This window comes from Molossus molossus, unplaced genomic scaffold, assembly GCF_014108415.1.
Source record: "Molossus molossus isolate mMolMol1 unplaced genomic scaffold, mMolMol1.p scaffold_m16_p_8, whole genome shotgun sequence".
Lineage (NCBI taxonomy): Eukaryota > Metazoa > Chordata > Mammalia > Chiroptera > Molossidae > Molossus > Molossus molossus.
Genome location: NW_023425402.1, coordinates 45,637,480 through 45,658,510, shown reverse-complemented (window position 1 = coordinate 45,658,510; position 21,031 = coordinate 45,637,480). Strand labels below are relative to the sequence as shown.

Genomic DNA, 21,031 nt, shown 5'->3' with positions numbered 1-21,031 from the left:
ACCAATATGCCATATTCTCCAAGGAGTAATTTTAAAATAAACTTTTTAAATGATAAGGTATCTTGCACACTATTTTACTACCTATTGCTATGTCCTTATTTCACTTAGAAAATAGTATAAATTTATAGCCTGACCACACTGTGTCCTAAACACCAAAGGCAAATGATATTGAGGGGATTTCATCTTAACCACAGAGAAACTGTAACAAGCCCCAAACCACAGGATCAAGTAAGTGGTAGATCCAGGAATAGAACTGAGGAGGCTCTGATTCCTCCTCACATGCTAAAACCACAAGGTTCTGCTGCTTTGGAATATAATGACAGATCATCTAATGCTAGTACACATTGGGGCAAATCATCTGAGGGCACTGTCTGAAAGCATGCAACCATTACTTTCTAAAGGCCTGTGTAGAAACCAGAGATGTGGGGAAGGAGCCCTTACAACCACCAGATGATTATTGACTGATATTTGTGTTTGGGGTCATCAGTTGCTACCACAGAGTTTGTTTCTCTGCTAAGATTTTAAAAAAAAAAAAAAAAAAGTAATAATTTATAAGCATAGAAATGTCATTCCCCATCTTAAGAACATTTTAGTAATTTTATATAAAGGTAGCTAAAGAGTTTCTTAGAATGACATTACATATATAAGGAGCATACATTTATTTGTTCCTTTCAAAAATTGACTTCATTTCTCCATTGTACTTTAAAATTTTTGTTTGTTTTTGTTTTACTTTTAGTTGATTTCCATGACACTGAAATGGTGGGTTTGAAGGATTTGTTCTGCCGTGTTTTTTTTTTTCTCTTTGGGAAACAAATTTTCTGACCTCTTCACTTTCTCATGCCAGAAGTAGCCTTATCCTTTGTTGCTATTTTATGTGGATAGAAATTACTTGTTTTTATTTATATTTTACTGTCTTATTAAATCATGGATCTTCTTTTTAGGGTTATATTTTTTCTTCCTGAAATGTGCCCTTTAGAAGTTCCTTTAGTACAAGTCCTTTGGTGTTTATTTATCTAAAGATGTCTTTGTTTCAACCTTACTCTTGAAGAATAGCTTTGTTACATATACCTTTCTAGGATGACAGTTATTTTCTTTTAGGCCTTTGAAAATATTTCACTGTCTATGGCTTCTATTGCTATTAAATAATAAAATATGTGTAGTGATGATAGAGAGTCCTTATGTGTCAGTCTTTGCACACTGAGCACATACTGCATTTAACCCTGATAACAAATTTATTATATTATGCCATTATTATTGTCATCTCTCCTAATGGAGAAACAGAGACACAGAACAGTCGAGGATACAGAATAAGTAAGGAGGACAGGATTTCACCTCAGGAGTTCTAACTCTAGAACCTATGTTTTCAAACAACTGCCATAGCCAAGCAAGTCCTTAGAGAGAATGAGAGATAATAATGTTGTAATAACTGTGTATGGTGCCAGATGGGTACTTTAAATATTGAGGGGACTGCTTTGATTGTATGATTATATGATTGCCTAACCACTGTGCTATACATCTCAAACTAATACAAAATAGTATTAAAAATAAATATGAAAAATAGAATGAGAGATAAATAACATCACTAAGTTGTAAAGTTATTTAAAAACTGTAGTAATTACATCAGGGAGGCATTTTTCTTGGATAGAGAGATTAGTAGCCTAATCATCACAGTTAGACTATCATGCTGGGCCTGTTTCTCATCTATAAGATGAGAGTAATAGTGCTACCTGCCTCATACTGTGGTGTGAAGAATGAGTCACTGCAAGCACACACACGAAACTGAAAAGTATGGGTTGTTATTCGCAGTAGTAGAACAAAAGAGAAGAGCACTGAAACTAACCTGACCTTACATCAGAGTATAGTGTCTGATTGCAGGTGATGAGAGAAATGATGGGCTGTTGAACAAATGGTGCTGGCATAGTTAGGTGAATGATGTAGAAAACAGAAATTTTTATCTATATTTTGAAAAAAATTTACATTTAGATAGTAAAAAGTAACACCAGATATAGAACGTAATGATCATCTATATCCATGATATCATTAGAAGTACATTTTGATTAATAGTTAAAATATATGTGGAGAAGACTATAATAAGCATTCCATCAAGGGTAGAAATTAGAAATAAAAAGATGGAAAAATATGAGTACCTAAAAATTTATAATTCCTTTAGTAAAAACAAAGGAGAATACTAAATAATTAATGGTACAGTATACTATGTAACATAACAGAAAGTTAATATTCTTAATTTTTAAAGAGCTCTTTGCAATAATAATGAAAAGGACCATTAGAATAGAAAAATGAACCAAATAACAAGATCTTCTGGAAATAATTACAAATGACCAATAGACATAGAAAAATATGCTGTTTCTCTAGTAATAAAAAAATATAAAAATTCAGGTAACAGTTTTCACTAATGAATTTAATATGACTTAAAAAGATAGCTCATCAAGGAGAAATATAATAATACATTAATAACCACAATGAAAGAAAATAACTTAATTACAAAGTATTTTGTTGGATCAGGAAAAAGAGACCTTATCTGCATTGTGATAACAAGATGTGGTGGTCTGAGACAGTCTTTGACATACAGGCATATTTTGCCAAGAAGTGAGAAATGAGGAAAGGGTTATTGCTCTCTATTCTGAGAGATTTGGCAATAGGATAGAGGGAGAACAATAAATAACCATAGTTTTGGTTCCGTCATGGTTAAGGAATGTGGTTTTAAAACCAGGGAGTTCTGTGAATCCTTGAAGACAGGAATGGACCAGTGGAGAGGAGAAATTGAACCTGTTAGTATAGAGAAGTTAAGCTGAAGCAGTAAGGTCCATAGAATCATTAGAAACAAGGAAGTAAGAATACTTAAGAAGTAGGGAGGCAGTAAAAGTACAAAGATTTTTGTATGTAAGGATAGATGGGAAAGCTAATATTGTTCTCTCTGGATAGCATTAATCTTAGTGAGGTGGTGACTGGTAAGAGATTTGTGGGACAAGGAGAATAAAAAAAAGTTTATAAAAGCTGCTTTGGGATCATGTAGTGGACCAATAAGCAAAGAAAACAAATGTTGCAGGACTTGGTTAAAGTTCTGGCTAAGACTCAATAGCATGGACCTACATGCTATATACATGGAGTGAGGGGGTAGTTCACAGTGAGAGAAAACGAGGTGACAAGGGAGTCTAGGCACTGCCAGTGCACGGCAGAAAACCTGTCTTTGGCATACAGAGATGAAGCAAGATGGAATGAATTAGGAGGAGAGGAAGAACCAGAATGAAGATATTATGTGCTGGAGAAAGAGTTGGTGGAAGAGATGGGAAGCAGGGATAGAGACAGAGAGAAGAGTATTTTAGAATTGAAGATCTTGGCAGTAGAAATTTTAGACCATTAGCTTCTTCCTCTTAATTCATATTTTATTAGATGTTCTTTGCTCATATGAGAATTTTCTAATTATTTTTATTTGGACCAACTTTTTTTTTTTTTTTTTTACCATGAGACTATTACTGTTTTTTTATATAGGTTTCAGGTGTACAATTTTATAATTGGACATCTATATATAATACAAAGTGGTCACCTCCAAAAGTCTAGTGACCATCCATTTCGTGCATTTGACATCCTTCACCCCTTTCACCCACATCTCAAACTCCTTCCCCTCTGGTAACCACCTGACGTTTCTCTGCATCTATGAGTTTGCTTTCATTTATTTTTTAAGATTCCACATATGAGAGAAATTATATGGTATTTGTCTTTCTTCTTCTGACTTATTTCACTTAGCATTATATCCTCAAGGGGCATGCATGTTATCACAAATAGCAAGATTTTATTCTGTTTTATGGCTGAGTAGTATCCCACTATCCACACACTCACACACAGACACACACACACACACACACACACACACACACACACACACACATGTTGCACTGTTTTTATCCATTCATCCACTGTTGGACAATTGGGTTGTTTTGTTTCCATATCCTGGCTATTGTAAATAATGTTGCAATGAATATAGAGGTGTATATATCTTTTCAAATAAGCATTTTCAGATTCTTCAGATAAATACCCAGAAGTGGAATAACTGAATCATATAGTTGTTCTATTCTTAATTTTTTGAGGAATCATCATACCGTTTTAGTTAGTGGCTACACCAATTTACAACCCCACCAAAAGTGACAAGGCTTCCCTTTTCTCTAACATTTGTTATTTTTTGTCTTTTTTTATAATAGCCATTCTAAAAGGTGTGAGGTAATATATCATGTGGTTTTGATTTGCATTCCCCTAATAATTAGTGATGTTGAACATCTTTCTGTATGTCTGTTGTCCATCTGTAAAATATTATTTCTTTGAAGACCTAATAGACTATTGTAGAAAATCTTCTGAGTAAATAGTCAACATTACCAAAAAGACTGTGAATAAAAGAAAGAAAAGGAAACAACAGTGGAATGTATAAGAAAAACATTTTTTAAATACTGATAGAAAAAAATAGTTTTATAGGATTTTTTCTTAGGCAACTGTAGAAAATAAATATTTTTAAAGACGGGACAGTTAAATATGAAGAAAAGTTGTAAGAATAACCATGATTTACATTTAGAAATTCCTGTTTGCATTTGAGATTTCAACCCAAAGAGAAAAATGTGTTAGAGTTTTATAGTATTAACTGAATTTTTTTGATAAAAAATCTTGTTTTGACTAGGCTAACATTTTTTTTTTTTTTTTTTAAATCCTCATCCGAGGACATTTTTCCATTTTTTGTACAGACAGTGTGGGAGGGAGAGAGAGGAAGAGAGAGAGAGGGAAACATCGATGTGAAAGGGACACATTGAGTGGCTGCCACCCGCACGACCAACCAGGGCCGGGGACAAACCGCAACCGAGGTACATGCCCTTAGCGGGAACCGAACCCGGGTCTCTCCAGACCGCAGGTGGACGCTCTAACCGCTGAGCCAAACCGGCCAGGGCTAGGCTAACATTTTTACTTTCATTAACAAAAATTATTGATACTGACAATTTTTCTAACCTACTTAGTGCCTACTAATTTTTTTTTTTTTATCCTCACCCGAGGACATTTTTGCATTATCTTCAGACAAGGTGGGAGGGAGAGAGGGAGGAAGAGACAGAGGGGAGACATCCGTGTGAGAGAGACACATCGATTGGTTGCCAACCCGTGGGGCCGGGACAAACCGCAACTGAGGTACGTGCCCTTAGCGGGAACTGAACCTGCGACTCTGGTCCGTCGGCCAATGCTCTAACCGCTGAGCAAAACCTGCCAGGGCAGTGCCTACTCTTTAAAAATTAACATGAAAGGAACTTATTTTTGTTTCTTGCTAAATGGTAGAGAAATTCTGCAAATCTCCCCTCCCTAGTTTACCAGTTGCCCAAGGCTTTCATCATGTATAAAATTGTACCTTGAGATTAAATGAGAAAATATTTTTAAATTACATTAATTCAGCAAGTATTTGTTTATTACTTATAGGTACTGTGGGAATATAGTGAATTCAGTTTTGAACTTTTCAGTTTGAGATACATTCAAATAAAATAATCCAGCTGGCCATGGGATATACAAGTCTGGAGTTCACAGGAATAGACTAGAAATGTATATTTTGGAGTCAGTGTTTATAGTTGATAAAAACCATGAGCATGATTGAGAATTTATCAAATTTATTAGAACACACACACACACACACACACACACAAGAACAAGGATAGAATCATGGGAAACACCAATGTTTAAATGCTAAAGATTCCACAAGGGAAAAAGAAATGATTAGAGGTTTGGGAGAATGCATAGAAAAATATGATATCACAAAAATATAAGAAATAGATTTTTAAGGAAAAAAAACCCAATTACTCACTATACAGCAAAGAGCACTAATAAATTAAGGGTTAAAACAGTTTTATTGGATGTTTATTCCGGAAATACTTTAACTTTAGAACAGAAATTCTGGTAGAGTCACGAGGGCAAAGGTAAACTGTAGAGGACTGAGAAAGAGTAAAACTATAAACTACTATTTCAGGCGCATTAAATGGAAAGGTAGAAAAGATGGGGTTAAGAAAGAAGTTTTTTCTCTTTAATGAAAGAGTCAAACTCAATTATTAGATAAGAGGAAGGAACATGTCCAAATGAAGAAGTTGTAAAATGAGAGAGGGAGCTAATGAGAAGGAAGTGGCGAAAATGGGGGCACCAGTGGTGAGTTACCTCGAACCAGGAAGACTACAAACACCTTGTCCACTGATGCCTGAAGAATAGAGCTAAAGATAGAGATGGGGAGAACAGTGGAGGGAGGTCGTGCATTATGCCCTTACTGTTCCAGGAAGGAGGAGACAAGTGAAGAGATCAAGATTTAAAAGTACTGGGAAAGATTAGGAGTAGCCATTGCATGTAATGAAAGTGGAAGCTGACCAAGGACAAATAAAAGGAATTACAAATAGGGTGGTGGTTGGTGTCTAGTCAAGTTTGGAGACCATAATCTGTAGTAGCAAGGATGTTCATGGCTATATGGCTTTCTCTGGAAACTCTCAGGTACTTTGGCTATCAATAATTATAATTTCTCTTGCCTTGAATGGATAGAGGGGATGATGATCATATGAATAAAGGGTCAGAAAAGTAAATTAATTTCAGAAATAAAAATCCATTTTGTATATTTTATCTTTGAAAGGCTTTGATTTTCCCTCTACCTGCCTGTAATGGAACAGGATCAGTAAGATTTTCATTGCAAGGTTTTGGATTTAGGGGTAGGGTGGTTGGGTGGGTGTAGATCTACAGAGGGTTGAAAAAGAAGGACTTAAAAGGAAAAACAAACAGGTAACAGACATTAGAGAATAAAAACCAGAATCCTAGGCTAGAATTTTAAGATTTCCAACATAAAATTCTGACCTTATCTTTCACTACACCCTTATATACCTTACCACATTGTAACCAAATAGGGCTTCTTGACATTTTTTGAACAATTTTTTCTTCTCCAACTTTCACCTCAATTGTTTTGTTTCTGCTATTTATTCAGCTTGTAAAACCCTACATCTCAACTTTTGAAATCATAACTATTCATTAAAACTCAGTTCATTTGTTACCTGGTCTGTGACCCCAGCCAGAAGTGTTATCTGTCTTCTTAATTATCTATAATTCCCTTTGTATACACTTTTACATTAGTTTTCATTTATTTCAAAATCTTTTAGTTTCCACTAAATTTTAAGTTCCCTGATGGTAGAGACCACATTTTTATTATCTTTGTATTATTTCATAGTACCAACATATGCTTTTTTATAGTAAGCATGCACTAAATATTTGCTGAACAGGCATTCTATTACATATTTATACTAAGTAGGAAGGTAGGATGTTTAAAAAAGTAATGTTTTGCCTTTTCTATAGGGTGATTTTAAAGGTTTATTTTTAACTGTTATTTCATTAAACTCTTCTAATGTGACTGTTTTGTCCCATAGGTATGGCATGAATTGCCTTATTCAGTTTGAAGATTTTGCCAATATAAATGCATTTCGTCTCCTGAACAAGTATCGAAACCAGTATTGCACATTCAATGATGATATTCAAGGTAATAAAATTTTCACTGCATGTGGGTCAGGAACAGTATTATGTCCTGATGGTTGCCAGAGGGGAGGGAGTTGTGGGGATGGGTGAAAAAGGTGAAAGGGAATAAGAGGTACAGACTTCCAGTTATAAAATAAATAAGCCATGGGATGTGCTGCATACACAGAGAATATGGTCAATAATATCATAATAACTTTCAGTGGTGACAGATGGTTACTAGACGTATTGTGACCACATTGTAAGGTATATTATGTAGAACCACTATGTTGTACACCTGAAACGAATATAATATTGTATGCCAATTATATGTTAACAAAAATTATTTTAAAAGAATAACATGTCTGAAATTATAATTTCATAATATAAGTTCATAATTTTATAATGATTCAAATTCAGTAAATATACACTAGGTATCTTCTAAATGCCAGGAATTATGCTTGATGATTTCATACATTATTTCTCACTTATTTTCATATATTTGAGAAAAGTACTCTGTGACTCTAGAATGTACTATGTAATCCATAAGCTAGAGAATGAGCTCCCTGAAATCTGATAAAATCCCCAGTGATTACAGCTAACCAGAATGTGAAATGTATGAAAATATATTGTTCATAGTTTAAAAATAAGAGTGCATATACTTTTCTCTTTAGCCTTTATCTCAATCAGCCATGCTATCTTAGCCTCTATATAAAAGCTGCCTTTATATATAGTGTACTACTTTTTACTATTTGTCTTTGATAAATTATAGATTCTTGGCTACCTGCTTTTGTCTGTTACCTGTTTGTTTTTCCTTTTAAGCCCTTCTTTTTCAACCCTCTGTAGATCCACACCCACCCAACCAGCCTACCCCTAAATCTAAAACCTTGCAATGAAAATCTTACTGATCCTGTTCCATTAAAGGCAGGTAAAGGGAAAGTCACAGGCAGAGGTCCTAACGAGGAAGACAATAATGAGTGTTAGCAACTTGAAATGAGATCACAAATGGCTTCCATTTCCCTAATTCCAGTGGCCAATTTTCATTGTTTTTCTGACTTGAATTCTCAGCAGCTTTAACCTTCTGCTATTGACTCCCATATCCCAGCACTCTGCTGACCTGCTCTTAATCTCTTTGGATTTTCACTTTTTTTTTTTTCAGATTCACCCTTTTCTAACTATTAAATAACAGTATACTTTAATATTAAGTCCCAGGACCTTTTCTTTTGGTTCTATGATATCTTCTTAGATATATATTCCATCAGCAGATTTATATTTCTAACACCAATATCTTTGAATTCCAGGTCCATATACCCATCTGGTTATTTAAAATATCCTATTGGATATGCCAAAGTTATCTCATACTCAGCCTCCCCAAAATCAGACTCTTATTTCCTCACCAAATCCGACCTTCTTCCAGTGATCTCCTTCTCAGTGAATTTCCGGTCTCTCTCTCTTCTTCACCTTTCCCTGCCAAATAAAGTTTATCACCAAATCCTCCTGATTTTCTATCGTAAAAATCTGTCTCTTTCATAGATTTCTCTTCATTACTTTAATGTAAGTTACTATCATCTCTCCTAAAGAATGGATAGTTTCCTAAGAAATTGGTCTACATTTACTTTTGCTTCCCCCTTCAAATCTGCATAGATTTGCTACAGTTTTCCAGACAGAGAACTAGTGGCTGACGATTTAGTGGTGAACAAGCCAGTTTTCCTTTTTGCTCTGAATATCTAGTCATATCATTTCTCCCTTAGAATACTTTAATTTCACTTAGGGTAAGGATAGAAATCATGAATGTGGCCCAAAATGCGTGGTCTGATACCTCCCTCCCTCTCCAGCCTCATTATTTTTGTCATTCCAGCCATAATATCCTTTTACAGATCCAGAAATGAACCAGGATTCTTCCTATCGCGTGTCAGTATAAATGCTGATCCCTCTTCCTAGAATACTCCTTTTTAAATCTCATCTAAATCATAACATTCCTCAGAGAAAACTTCCTGATCACTGTGTCTAGGTCAAATCCACCCATTATGGCTCTCATAACACTTTATTTTTTTCTTGTGGTACCTAACAGTAGCTGTTTTATATATTTATGGAATTTCACTAAATTTTAAGCACCTAGAAGGGTAAGAAACATGCCTATTTTGCTCATCATTATCTCCGTTATCATTAACATAGTGCCTAGCCCATAGAAGGTACTTAATGCTAATGGAATGAATGAATGCAATGTGTCTAAAGCAGCTGTTGGCAAACTATAGCCTATGGGCCAAATTTAGCTCACTGTCTGTTTTTGTAAAGTTATATTGCAACATAGTTATGCCCATTAGTTTATGTATTGTTTATGATTGCTTTTGTGCTACAGTAGTAGAGTTAGGTCTGGGACAGATACCATATGACCACAAACCCTAAAATATTTGTTGTCTTGCTATGTACAGAAAGAGTTTGCCAATCTCTAGTCTAAAGGATTGAGTTTAAAAGAGTTGGAAAGCCCAACTGGTGTGGCTCAGTGGTTGAGCGTTGACCCATGCACCAAGAGGATGCTGGTTCGATTCTCGGTCAGGGCACATGCTCAGGTTGTAGGCCAAATACCCAATGCGGGGTATGCTGGAGGCAGCCAATCGATGTTCTCTCTCATCGGTATTTCTCTCTCTCTCTCTCTCTCTCTCTCTAAAATCAATAAAGAAAAATATATATATATATTAAAAAAAAGAGTTGGTAAGAGTTGAAGTAGGAGTTAGGTTGGCTAAGTTAGGTTCGCATTATGGAGAGCTCACTCACTTTGTTTTCAGTGTAGAAAATAGATTGAGTGGGAGCAAATTTAAAGAATGTGGTTGTAATTCAGATGCATTATGATGGTGTCTTGTTCTGGGAAAATACCAGTGAAGATAGCAATAAACAGATGATTGGTTATTGATGATGAAGTTGAATAAGAGTCAAGGATGGACATAGATTTTTATCTCTAAGGACTAGGAAAATGGCAGGTCAGTAACTGAGAAAGAAAAAAATGAGAGACATTATAATGTCGATATTAAGGTCTTGAACTCTGGAGTCAAACTGATTTGCTTTGCTCCTTACTAGCTGTAAACTCTGATAAATTTACTTAACCTCTCTGACTTTTAGTTTTCTTACCTATGGCAGAAAGTTATATAATAGCTTCTGTTTTTTCTTTGAAACAAGAAATAGGATCAGAAGTTTGTTTTTGATCCTCATCTGAGGATATTTTTTCATTCATTTTTAGAGACAGTGGAAGGGAGGGAGAGGGGGGGAGAGAGAGAGAGAGAGAGAGAGAGAGAGAGAGAGAGAAATTGATGTGAAAGACACACTGATTGGTTGCCTCCTGAAGTACCCTGATGTGGGCTGAGGATTGAATCTGCAACCCAGATACATGCCCTGAACTGGGAATCGAACCCAGAACCATTCAGTCTTTGGCCCAACACTCTAACCACTGAGCAAAACTGGCCTGGGTCGTTTTGTTCTTTTTTGTATTAAAGTTCCTTTTGAGTATTTATTCGTGAGAAGTGAACACTTGGTGGAATTCAGAAAGGAAATACAAACCATCTAATTTGAATGGATTATAACCCTAACATGAAGATACATGTATAGCCCTGGCCCATTACACATTTAAAGACACGTATAGTCCGCCTATTTTTACATAGGAGTTTTAGAAGAGTATTGCTTTAGCCAACTAAATGAACGATTTGAGAGAAACGGGTCTAATCTCTGACGAAAGAAAACTTGGCAAGTTATTAGGTTTCTGGCTAGAAATGACCAAACCATTTTGTGCATTTTTCCATACCAAAATAGTGTCCTTAGTGACACATTTCCCCCATATGTTTCTATTTTACCTTTTTAACTTTATGTTTTTACCATTTTGCCCACAAATGTAATACTTTCCCCACTGTGGGCATAGAATTAGCCTTCTAGTGCCAACAAAAATAATTATGTAACTATTATAGCCTTACCATGTAAATAAATGTTTTTACACTGTACCCCTGGGGTAATTTTTTTTCTTCTTTTTTTAAAACATATTTATTTTATATATATATATATATATTTTATCCTCACCCAAGGACACTTTTCCATATTTTGTACAGATAGAGTGGGAGGGAGAGGAAGAGAGAGAGAGAGAAACATCGACGTGAAAGGAACACATCGAGTGGCTGCCACCCGCACGACCAACCAGGGCCGGGGACAAACTGCAACTGAGGTACATGCCCTTAGCGGGAACCGAACCCGGGTCTCTCTGGACCGCAGGCCGATGCTCTAACCGCTGAGCCAAACTGGCCAGGGCACATATTTATTATTTAAAGATACTATTTTATGAAAATATTTGATTTTTAAAAAATAGTTAAAATTCTATATTTGTGATATAAAATAATCTTAAATGATAGAGATTTTGATTCAAAATTTATTTAGACCTTCATGTGTTCTAATTGTAAATTATTTTTAATTGGAAAAAACTGTGCGAGTGTGTCTATTAAGAAATTGGGCATTTACTTATATAATCTGGAGACTATCAAACTTTAGCAAATTATCCCAAGGTCTCATCCTCTGGTCATTTAAAATCAGCTAGGAATAGAGATCTTTCTTCTTCTCATAAAATAGCCACTTTGGCTCCTAGTTTGATTGTTAGTATTTTAAAAATAAAGCAAATGTAGCCTAATCTTATACTAAATGCTTGATAATTGAAAAAAATCAAAATCAGACATGGTCAAATAGACGTTTCAGAAAAGAATAAATACCAATTGGCTATAAAACGTATTTTAAAGTTTAACTACACCACTGTATTTTTTAAAGTGTAGTAACAGCAAATGAGAAACTGCTTTTCTCTATCAAGCTGGTAAAGATTTTTATTATTATCCCAGCTATTGGTGATGTTTTTAAGAAAATGAGCACTCTCATACACTGAAGGTAGAAATATAAATTATAGAACTCCTGGAGAGACATGTGTCAAAAACCTTGAAAACATGCAGATCTCTGATCCATAATTCTGTTTATAGCAGATTTTCCTGAATGGCTAAAGATGTGCAAGACAAATGTACAAAAATATTTATTTATTTATTTTAAATATTTATTTTTTTAAATTGAGATATAATTGACATGGAACATTGTACTGATTTTAGGTGTACAACATAATGATTTGATATATGTATATATTACAAAATGATTATCACAGTAAGTTTAGTTAACATCACTTACTACACATAGCTAAAAGTATTTTTTCTGGGGGGTGGGGAGGTGGGAAGAGATAAACCACAGAACTTATATGCATGTATGCATGACCAATGGACATGGACAACTAAGCCGGGGACAGGGTGGAGGTGGGGTGGGGTGGGGGGTGCCAATGGGGTAAAAAGGTAAAATATCTGTAACAAAAAAATAAATAAAAATTCATAAAAATAAAAAAAAAGAAAGAAACAATGAAAAAAAAAATAAAATAAAAGTATTTTTTCTTGGATGAAAACTTTTAAGAAGTACTCTCTTAGCAACTTTCAAATATATAATACAATATTGTTAACTATAGTCAACATGTTGTATATTACACCCCAGGTCTTATTTGTCTTATAACTAGAAGTTTGTGCCTTTTGACCCGCTTCACCCATTTTTCCTGTCCCCCACCCCCAGCCTCTGGCAATCACCAGTTTGTTCTCAATATCCCTTTGTTTTAGATTCAACATGTGAGATTACACAGTATTTGTATTTCTCTGTCTGACATATTTCACTTAGCATAATGCTTTCAAGGTTCATTCTTGTTAACACAGTGGAAGGATTTTCTTCTTTTTTTATGGCCAAATACTATTCCATTGTCACATATCACATTTTCCTTATCCATTCATCCATAGGTGGACATTTAGGTTGTGTCCATATCTTGGCAATTGTAAATAATGCTGCAGTGAACATGGGGTGGCAGATACTTTTTTGAGACAGTGATTTCATTTTCTTCAGATAAATATCCGTAAGTGAAATTGCTAGATAACATGGTAGTTCTATTTTTAATTTTTTGAGGAACCTTCATACTTTTTTCCATAATGGCTTCACCAATTAAATTTATACCTACAGTACACAGAGTTCCATTTTCTCCACATCCACACCAACACTTGTTATCTTTTGTCATTTTGGTAGTAGCCATTCTTTGCAGTGTAAAGTGGTATCTCACTGTGGTTTTTATTTGCATTTCCCTGATGATTAGTGATGTTGAACACCTTTTCATGTACCTATTGGCCATTTGTATATCTTCTTTGGAAAAGTGTCTGTTCAGATAAGCATATTTTATTGTAATATTATTTTGATACAAAAATCAGAATAATTTAAATATTCAGAAATAGAGATTTGATTCAGTAAGTTATATATCTATGCTATGGTTTATAATGATACAAAATATTTTAAAATATATTATTGACATGGTAACATAGTCATATTTTTACATGATGAAAGCATGTTAAAGTAGTAAGCATGGCATGAGATTTTTAAAAAACATTGTGTTTTACTGATTTTAAAGAGAGGAAGGGAGGAGAGAGAAAGAGAAACATCTTTGTGAGAGAGAAACATCAGTCAGTTGCCTCTTTCACACACCCTAACCAGGGATCCAACCCTCAACATGGACAAGTTCCCTGACCAGGAATCAAACTGGCAACCCTTTGGTGCATGAGATGGGGCTCAACCAACTGAGCCACGCTGGCCAGAGCAGCATGAGATATTCTTAATGAATTGAAATTTTATTGAATTTGCATATATTAGATGTATAAAAAAGTTGTAAGAATATACATCAAAGATTTCAATGACCTAATTTGTCTACATACCAGCAGCCTCAAAATTCTCAAATCAATTCTCCCCACTGCTCTCTGAATTGAGAATCTTTCAGCAACCATCATTTACCTAAAATAAATTATAATGCTACATAGTTATATATGTATCTGTAGTTACTATGAATATGTAGTAGAAGGCACTGTATGATCTCATCCTGACACTTCTCTAGCCTCCTGTCACTTTGCATTCTAGTAAGCTGTGTTTGCTTCAGCAACACTGTACTACCTACAGTTTCACATATGTTCCCTCTCCTTTCACATTTTGGGAGACTCCATATACAAATGGAGCTTGTATTCTAGATCATTACCACACTGCAGTGACGTGGTTGAGCCATTTCCTTAAGGGATCCTTGTCACTGTTGTTCTTTTCTCTTAACACTGCTCAGATTCCACAGAAAAGATTTTTCCAGTTTCTCTTCTGATGTTAACTTTCTGCTGGTGTGAGCTTTCTGCCAGTGTTCTTTGAGTCAATTAGGAGAAGAATGGGGGTCTCCATATTGAATCTGTAAATTTTCATTCAATCTTCTGTTTATAAGAATGGCATCCTTGCACCTAATTATTCCTTGTGTCTTAAAATTAGGCCTGGTGTCTTACAGTCTGGAGACCCTCTCTCCTCTCTAGAAAATAAACTTTTACATTTTTTCTAAACCTCCGTATTGTGGGAGGGTCAGTTGGTCTACTAGAAGCAGAGGGACGTGAATCTGAGGTCTGACCATTTTTGAACAGATTTTTGACTAGCCCCTGTTTTTAGCCTCGTCTTCATCTCCATTCCCAGAGGTACTTGGTGCCTCTTATACTGAGGCCTTTTGAGACTTGCTGTATCAGTCTGATTGCATCTTAGAATTCCCCATGACCAACCAAGAATTCAACTTTTAAAATCTACTAAGTCAGTTGCCATTTGGCCATCTGCCTTCCAGTTTCTAAAATTTTATTGCTACCCTCTTCTCTTCTTCTGGTCTCCTTGATTTAAGAAAAAAAAAAAAAGTCCTTTCTGTTGTTTTAGTAGAGTTTGTTTGGGAGAAGGTAACTATGTTACATGTTCAGTCTCTCATTTTTAACACTCATCCCTGCCTCCATGTCTTTGCACGTGCTTTTCCTGTATAGTGCATCCTACTGTCTGAGATCCTGGACCTGTCACGTTCATCCTTCAGTATTGTGCTCAGGTAGCATGTACTCTAAATGCCTTGGCCCCTGCCTAAACAGATTCACTCCGTTTCCTCTGTTCTAGTCCTTGTACTTTACCTGATCTATTTTCATTTAGTAGCACATGAGGATTACAATGATTAGATTACATGTCAGTCTCCTTTACTAGTTATATATAGGAATTATAATCAGATCAATACGTTATGGTATTAGTAGAGATCATTCTTTGATAAAAGATAAGACTGACATTTAATAACCATAGCAAAAGAACAGTATAACTAACTGGCAACTTGTTTTAATATTAAAGTCGTATTATAGGCAAATACAAATAGAAGTTTCTAAAATTTTAAGAAGATTGAATCTCTTTAATAGCTTACTAATAATGTTAAATACTAAGTATTCTTTAAAATACAGTGATAGTACAAAGATAAACATTAGCTTCTCTTTGATTGACTAAAATTTTAGTTGTCAATCTCAAAACAGAAGTTATTTTGGAATGATTTATTGTGAAAATGCAAATAACTATGAAATATCAACTTGCCACATTTACTCCTGACTGCAATGAAATTTAAATCTAGGTTGTACCAGGAGGTCAGACCAGGCTACGTACAAGAATCATGTTCAAGTATCTTTTTGATAGTGCTAAAGATATTTTTCTGACTTTAATTCTATGAAGAGAAATTTAGATGTTTTATTATATCCTCAGGAAATATTACAGAATATATATTTAAATATGAGGCTCTAATATTCAGTATAGACAGAGACTTATTTTACCTTAATTGGCATAATATTTTTAAGTGTGAACTTAAAAATTTTTGAATTATAATACAGAATGATCTCGCATAACCATACAAAAATAAATCACCACATTATAGTTAGGATCTTTTGGAGTATTTCAGTGTTTATCCTTAACTGTATGGTTCTATTTAAAATAAAAACAGTAAGACAAATACAGAGTTTTCTGATGATACTGCGACTGACTCTTCAGCTGGTTAAATTTTGTGGTGCTGGTAGAATCTATGGAGACCTTTAAAATTATAGAATCTGAGTTGGAAGGGAACTTAGAGTCTTTCAGCTCTGAACTTCTGCCCAATTTACTTCAAGAGCCTGAGATAGAGATAGCTTGAGATGCTATTTGTGAATAAGTACTTATCTAGTGAGTAGATATCTATAAGTCTCTAACTAAAATTATGTTTTTCATATGTTTAACAATTCCAGTGAACATCTGTAAATGTATGAGACAAATACCATTCTAATACTGTCATAATATATTTCCTACATAGATCAGCTGTATATTTAAACAGACTTTCACTTTAAATAATCCATAGAAGAGTGGCTTTTGTATAAAGTATGACTTACTGTTGTTCATAATTTATTGCAGCGGTGACTCAAAATTGCAAGCATTTTATTTTTGTGATCCACATTTTATGACTACAAAATTCTATAAGAAAGAAACAAATAATCAAAAGATGGAAATGAACAAATATACTGATGGTGAAATGTTTAATATTTTTTAGGTACTTGGCATATGTAACATTCCATCATTGTGTCATTCTTCAGACTTACTCCAATCTATGTTATTGTTGTTTTTTAGCCAAATGAGTGTGTTTAAAGTTTAATTAGGCTTTATCTAGAATCATTATAGGTACAATGTTACTTTAGAGGAGTAAAATTTAGACACAGCTGGAAAGTACTTCAAGAAGCTGCAAAGATTTATTTCAGACATGGGCCATAAGAAGTTGAGCTCTGTAATTATGTTCAAAGCAAAAGAACCACTCTGTGATCTGTGAAAGCTTATATGGCAAAGTAATAAAATTAGAACTGGTGAAGTTTCTATGAACATGAGGAAAACCCAGTTTTTATCCTAAATAAATTTTATATTAATTTTGTCTAGCACCTTTGGGATTCACCAATGATTATCATAGGTAGGAAGCCAATTAAAGAATGCTGCAAAATTAGATTTTTAAATTGCTATTAACTGTTAATTTTTCAAATTGAAAATTAAAACAGTGAATTCCAAATGTATCATTACCACCAACACCATTATCAGTAAGCACTTACTACGTGCCCACTTTGTGTAGAGGGGCTCAGTAATAGATTTCAGAGCCCCAAGAGTAATTAGGTAGAATATTTAATAGCACTTAGTACTCTTTTATCTCATATAGTACAACTATTTTACAGATAAGAATGCTGATATATAAAATAATTTTTCTAAAGTAATTCTGCTAGTATACAGGTTGAGCTGAAGTCTACATGAGAATCCAAACCCTATGCTTTTTTTTATTATGTCACCAAATTAAGTCACAAAATATTCTTTCTGGAAAGTTTCAAGAGTATATTAAAATATTTAATGTCAATAGCCTGAGGATTTCACCTCATATGCAAGGGTGGGATCCCACAACCACACGTTCCCTTTGTGTACTAGTTAACCTGTTGTATAATAATTTTAAGACATGAATAGAGATTTGAGGGTTAGAAATTGGCAGGATCTGTTTGAGGATTGCTCAAGGACATTTATTACTTCTTTTAGGAACAGCGTCTGTTGCAGTCGCAGGTATCCTTGCAGCTCTTCGAATAACCAAGAACAAACTGTCTGATCAAACACTACTCTTCCAAGGAGCTGGAGAGGTACCTGCCTTGTATAATACTTATGTTCTGCTAAAGTAATGAACTTAGCATTCATTTTAATTATTCATTAACTTGAAGTTTGAGGCATTCTTTCAAATTTTTAATATATTGTAAATATAGGTGTTATTGAAAGAGTCACAAATTAAATATTGAGACACTAAGTTTTCATAGGAGACTTTAGAGGTATAGAGACATTTTTCAGTTTTAAATTGATAAGATTATCAGATGTTTCCATAAGTTTTTATTACGCATGTTTAAGATGTCATGCAATAACAAAAAAAAAGTTTTCAGTGTATGCTTATATATAAAGGCCTTTAAGAAATATTTAAGCTATGGTATCTGATGCTAACTTTTACATCCTCCAGTGTCGCATACAAAAGTTTTCTTAATTTCATTCACAACTCACTGTTTACACATATAATTATATTCAAGTTTTTAAGAAAAAAATACTTGAATTAGAGACTCATTGTTTGTTGCAACTGTTTACACACAAAAGATCCAAAACATACTGTTGGAAGGAGATGGCAGCAAGACAGAATTGTACTGTTTTCTGTTATCTTTTTCTATAAATTAACTATTTAAAAGAAGAAAACTAGACCCTAACAATAGTAATGCATCCCCCAAATTTAGAAATTGAAATTCAGTTGAGTGGAGCTTCTTGTGAGAAAATTGCCAAAATCTGTTTAGAATTATAGACTGTGATAAATGGAGAATACTCTGTAACTCTGTATAGATTTTAAGAAGCTTTAAATGTACATATCTAATAAAATTATGATTATGTTACACTTGTAGAAATTGTGTATATTATGTTGGTTTTTATTTTACTTGTTCTTAAAACCAAAGACACAAACCTAGAATTTATATGCCAAGATACAGATGTGAAAATACTCAGAATGTAAATCACAAATTTGTTTTCACATTGAAATAAAAATCAAGGCAAATAATAGTTCATTAAAAGTTGAGTTTTTTATTTCTGTGGATTGTTACATGCTGTACTTAATTTTAGTAAACTTGTTTGAATTCCCAAAGGATATTGTTGAGTGACACAGGCCAGCTCTTGATACTCAGTAGGACAGAAGTATTCATGGTTGGACGATTCAAAACTGTCACTCATTTGTTTCTGCTAAGGTTTTGGAAATCTCACAGATTATGACAAAGTTTATCAAATATCAAAGAATTTCATTCCTGTGATCTTGCAAGAAATTTCACAGTACTTTCTTTGTCCAAATTAATAGAGTAAATAAATGCTTGGGAACACAGATTTTATGAGTTTCATTTTATTCCCTAATTGGTCAAGTTCCCATCCAAATGACCAGGCTTCCTTCTTCATATTCAATTAGAGGAGCTTGAACCCAACGATAAACAATACACAGTCCAATAAGCAAGGTAGACCAGTTCATTATTTTAAATTTGGTATTTTCTTATTGGAGCACATCTCAATTGTACTAACAGGATTAAAGATACTGACAAGCAAGGATATTACTAGTTTATTTGTGGCTAAATAGGAAGCCACATAATAGTGGTTCTGTTGTGATAAGAATGAATAATTGATCTTTAGCTTAACCCAAATGTGACAAAAATACTCGCTTCCACTAAAAATGAGTAGCTCTTTAGCTCAATTAGACAGGGATATTTTGTACTCTCTTATTACAAAGACAAAATGGAGTGAAATATAACTTGATAAGGTATGTGGAACAACTTTTAATTTTTTTGTTTTTATAACTTCTTCTCAGGCTGCCTTAGGGATTGCACACCTGATTGTTATGGCCATGGAAAAAGAAGGTTTACCAAGAGAGAAAGCCACAAAAAAGATATGGATGGTTGACTCAAAAGGATTGATAGTTAAGGTAAGAATTGTCATTTTAACCAGAAAAAAATCAGTTATGCCATTCTGGTGCCCATCTCAAAGACGACTCTTTTCACCTGTGCCACCCCCAACGCTGTATTAAAAGAGTAGCCATTCTGTATGAATGGCCATGTCATACATTAATACTGATACTTTTCTGAATAAAGAAGAAAAATACAGATCAGCTACAGAATCTATCGATGAGGTGATGTGAGTAGGCTGTACTGGTTGTTAGTTCACTTGAATAGGTTAGTTTCTAAGTGAAGCAGTTTGCTACTGATACAAATGAACCACCTACGTATAATTCCTTTTATTAAGGGCTAACCGTCTAATTGCATACTAGATAGAAAGAAAGGAGGAAAAAATAAATAAATAGCTACTCTTTTACCTGCTACTTTCTCTCAATCAAATTCTTGAGGGTTTGAATGGGAATTCCTGAGGTGGACTTTAATAAATGGCCTGTTTCAACATTAACTTTCTTGAGTTTCCCCAGCTTTAATAGAGATAATAGTCTCACTTCACAGGGTCATTGTGAGAACTAAATAAGACTAGGTAAGAACTATGTTGCTGCACAGTTGTAAGGCATTATTATTACTTCTGCCATCTGTACACATCAATCACACTTCCTTAAACAGCTGGGAAAAATATATGTAAATCCCCTTTACACGTGAAGATGAATTTTAAAAACAAACAGAAGCAATGTCATTGGTAATTTAATATATAAACTAATGTGAATGTGTACAAACTTTCTGGAAAACTGTTTTATGTATATCATGAGCCTTTAAAAGTTTATGCTTCTGTCCAGCTGGTGTGGCTCAGTGGATTGAGTGTCATCTCATGGACTGAGAGGTCCTGGTCAGGGCACATGCCTGGGTTTTGGGCTCAGTCCCCACTGGGGGTTGTGCAGGAGGCAGCCAGTTAATGTTTCTCTCTCACATTGATGCTTCTGTCTCTGTCTCCTTTCTTCTCTCTCTCAAAAAAATCAATGAAAACATATTTTTTAAAAGTTTATTCTTCTATCCAATAATTTCCATTCTAAGAATCTATCCTGTAGAGATAGAGATCTGTACAATGTTTTATGTATGAGGATGTTATTACAGCA

General features: G+C 34.3%; 1 protein-coding gene across 1 annotated transcript in view; it reads left to right on the top strand.

Moving 5' to 3' along the window:
* Positions 1–21,031, top strand: part of ME1 (malic enzyme 1) — a 199,488-nt gene that overhangs the window by 141,156 nt on the left and 37,301 nt on the right. The window contains exons 7-9 of the mRNA XM_036248483.1: positions 7,428–7,537; positions 17,986–18,083; positions 19,817–19,930. Coding sequence (XP_036104376.1) covers positions 7,428–7,537; positions 17,986–18,083; positions 19,817–19,930 — 322 coding nt within the window. The remainder of the gene's footprint in view (positions 1–7,427; positions 7,538–17,985; positions 18,084–19,816; positions 19,931–21,031) is intronic.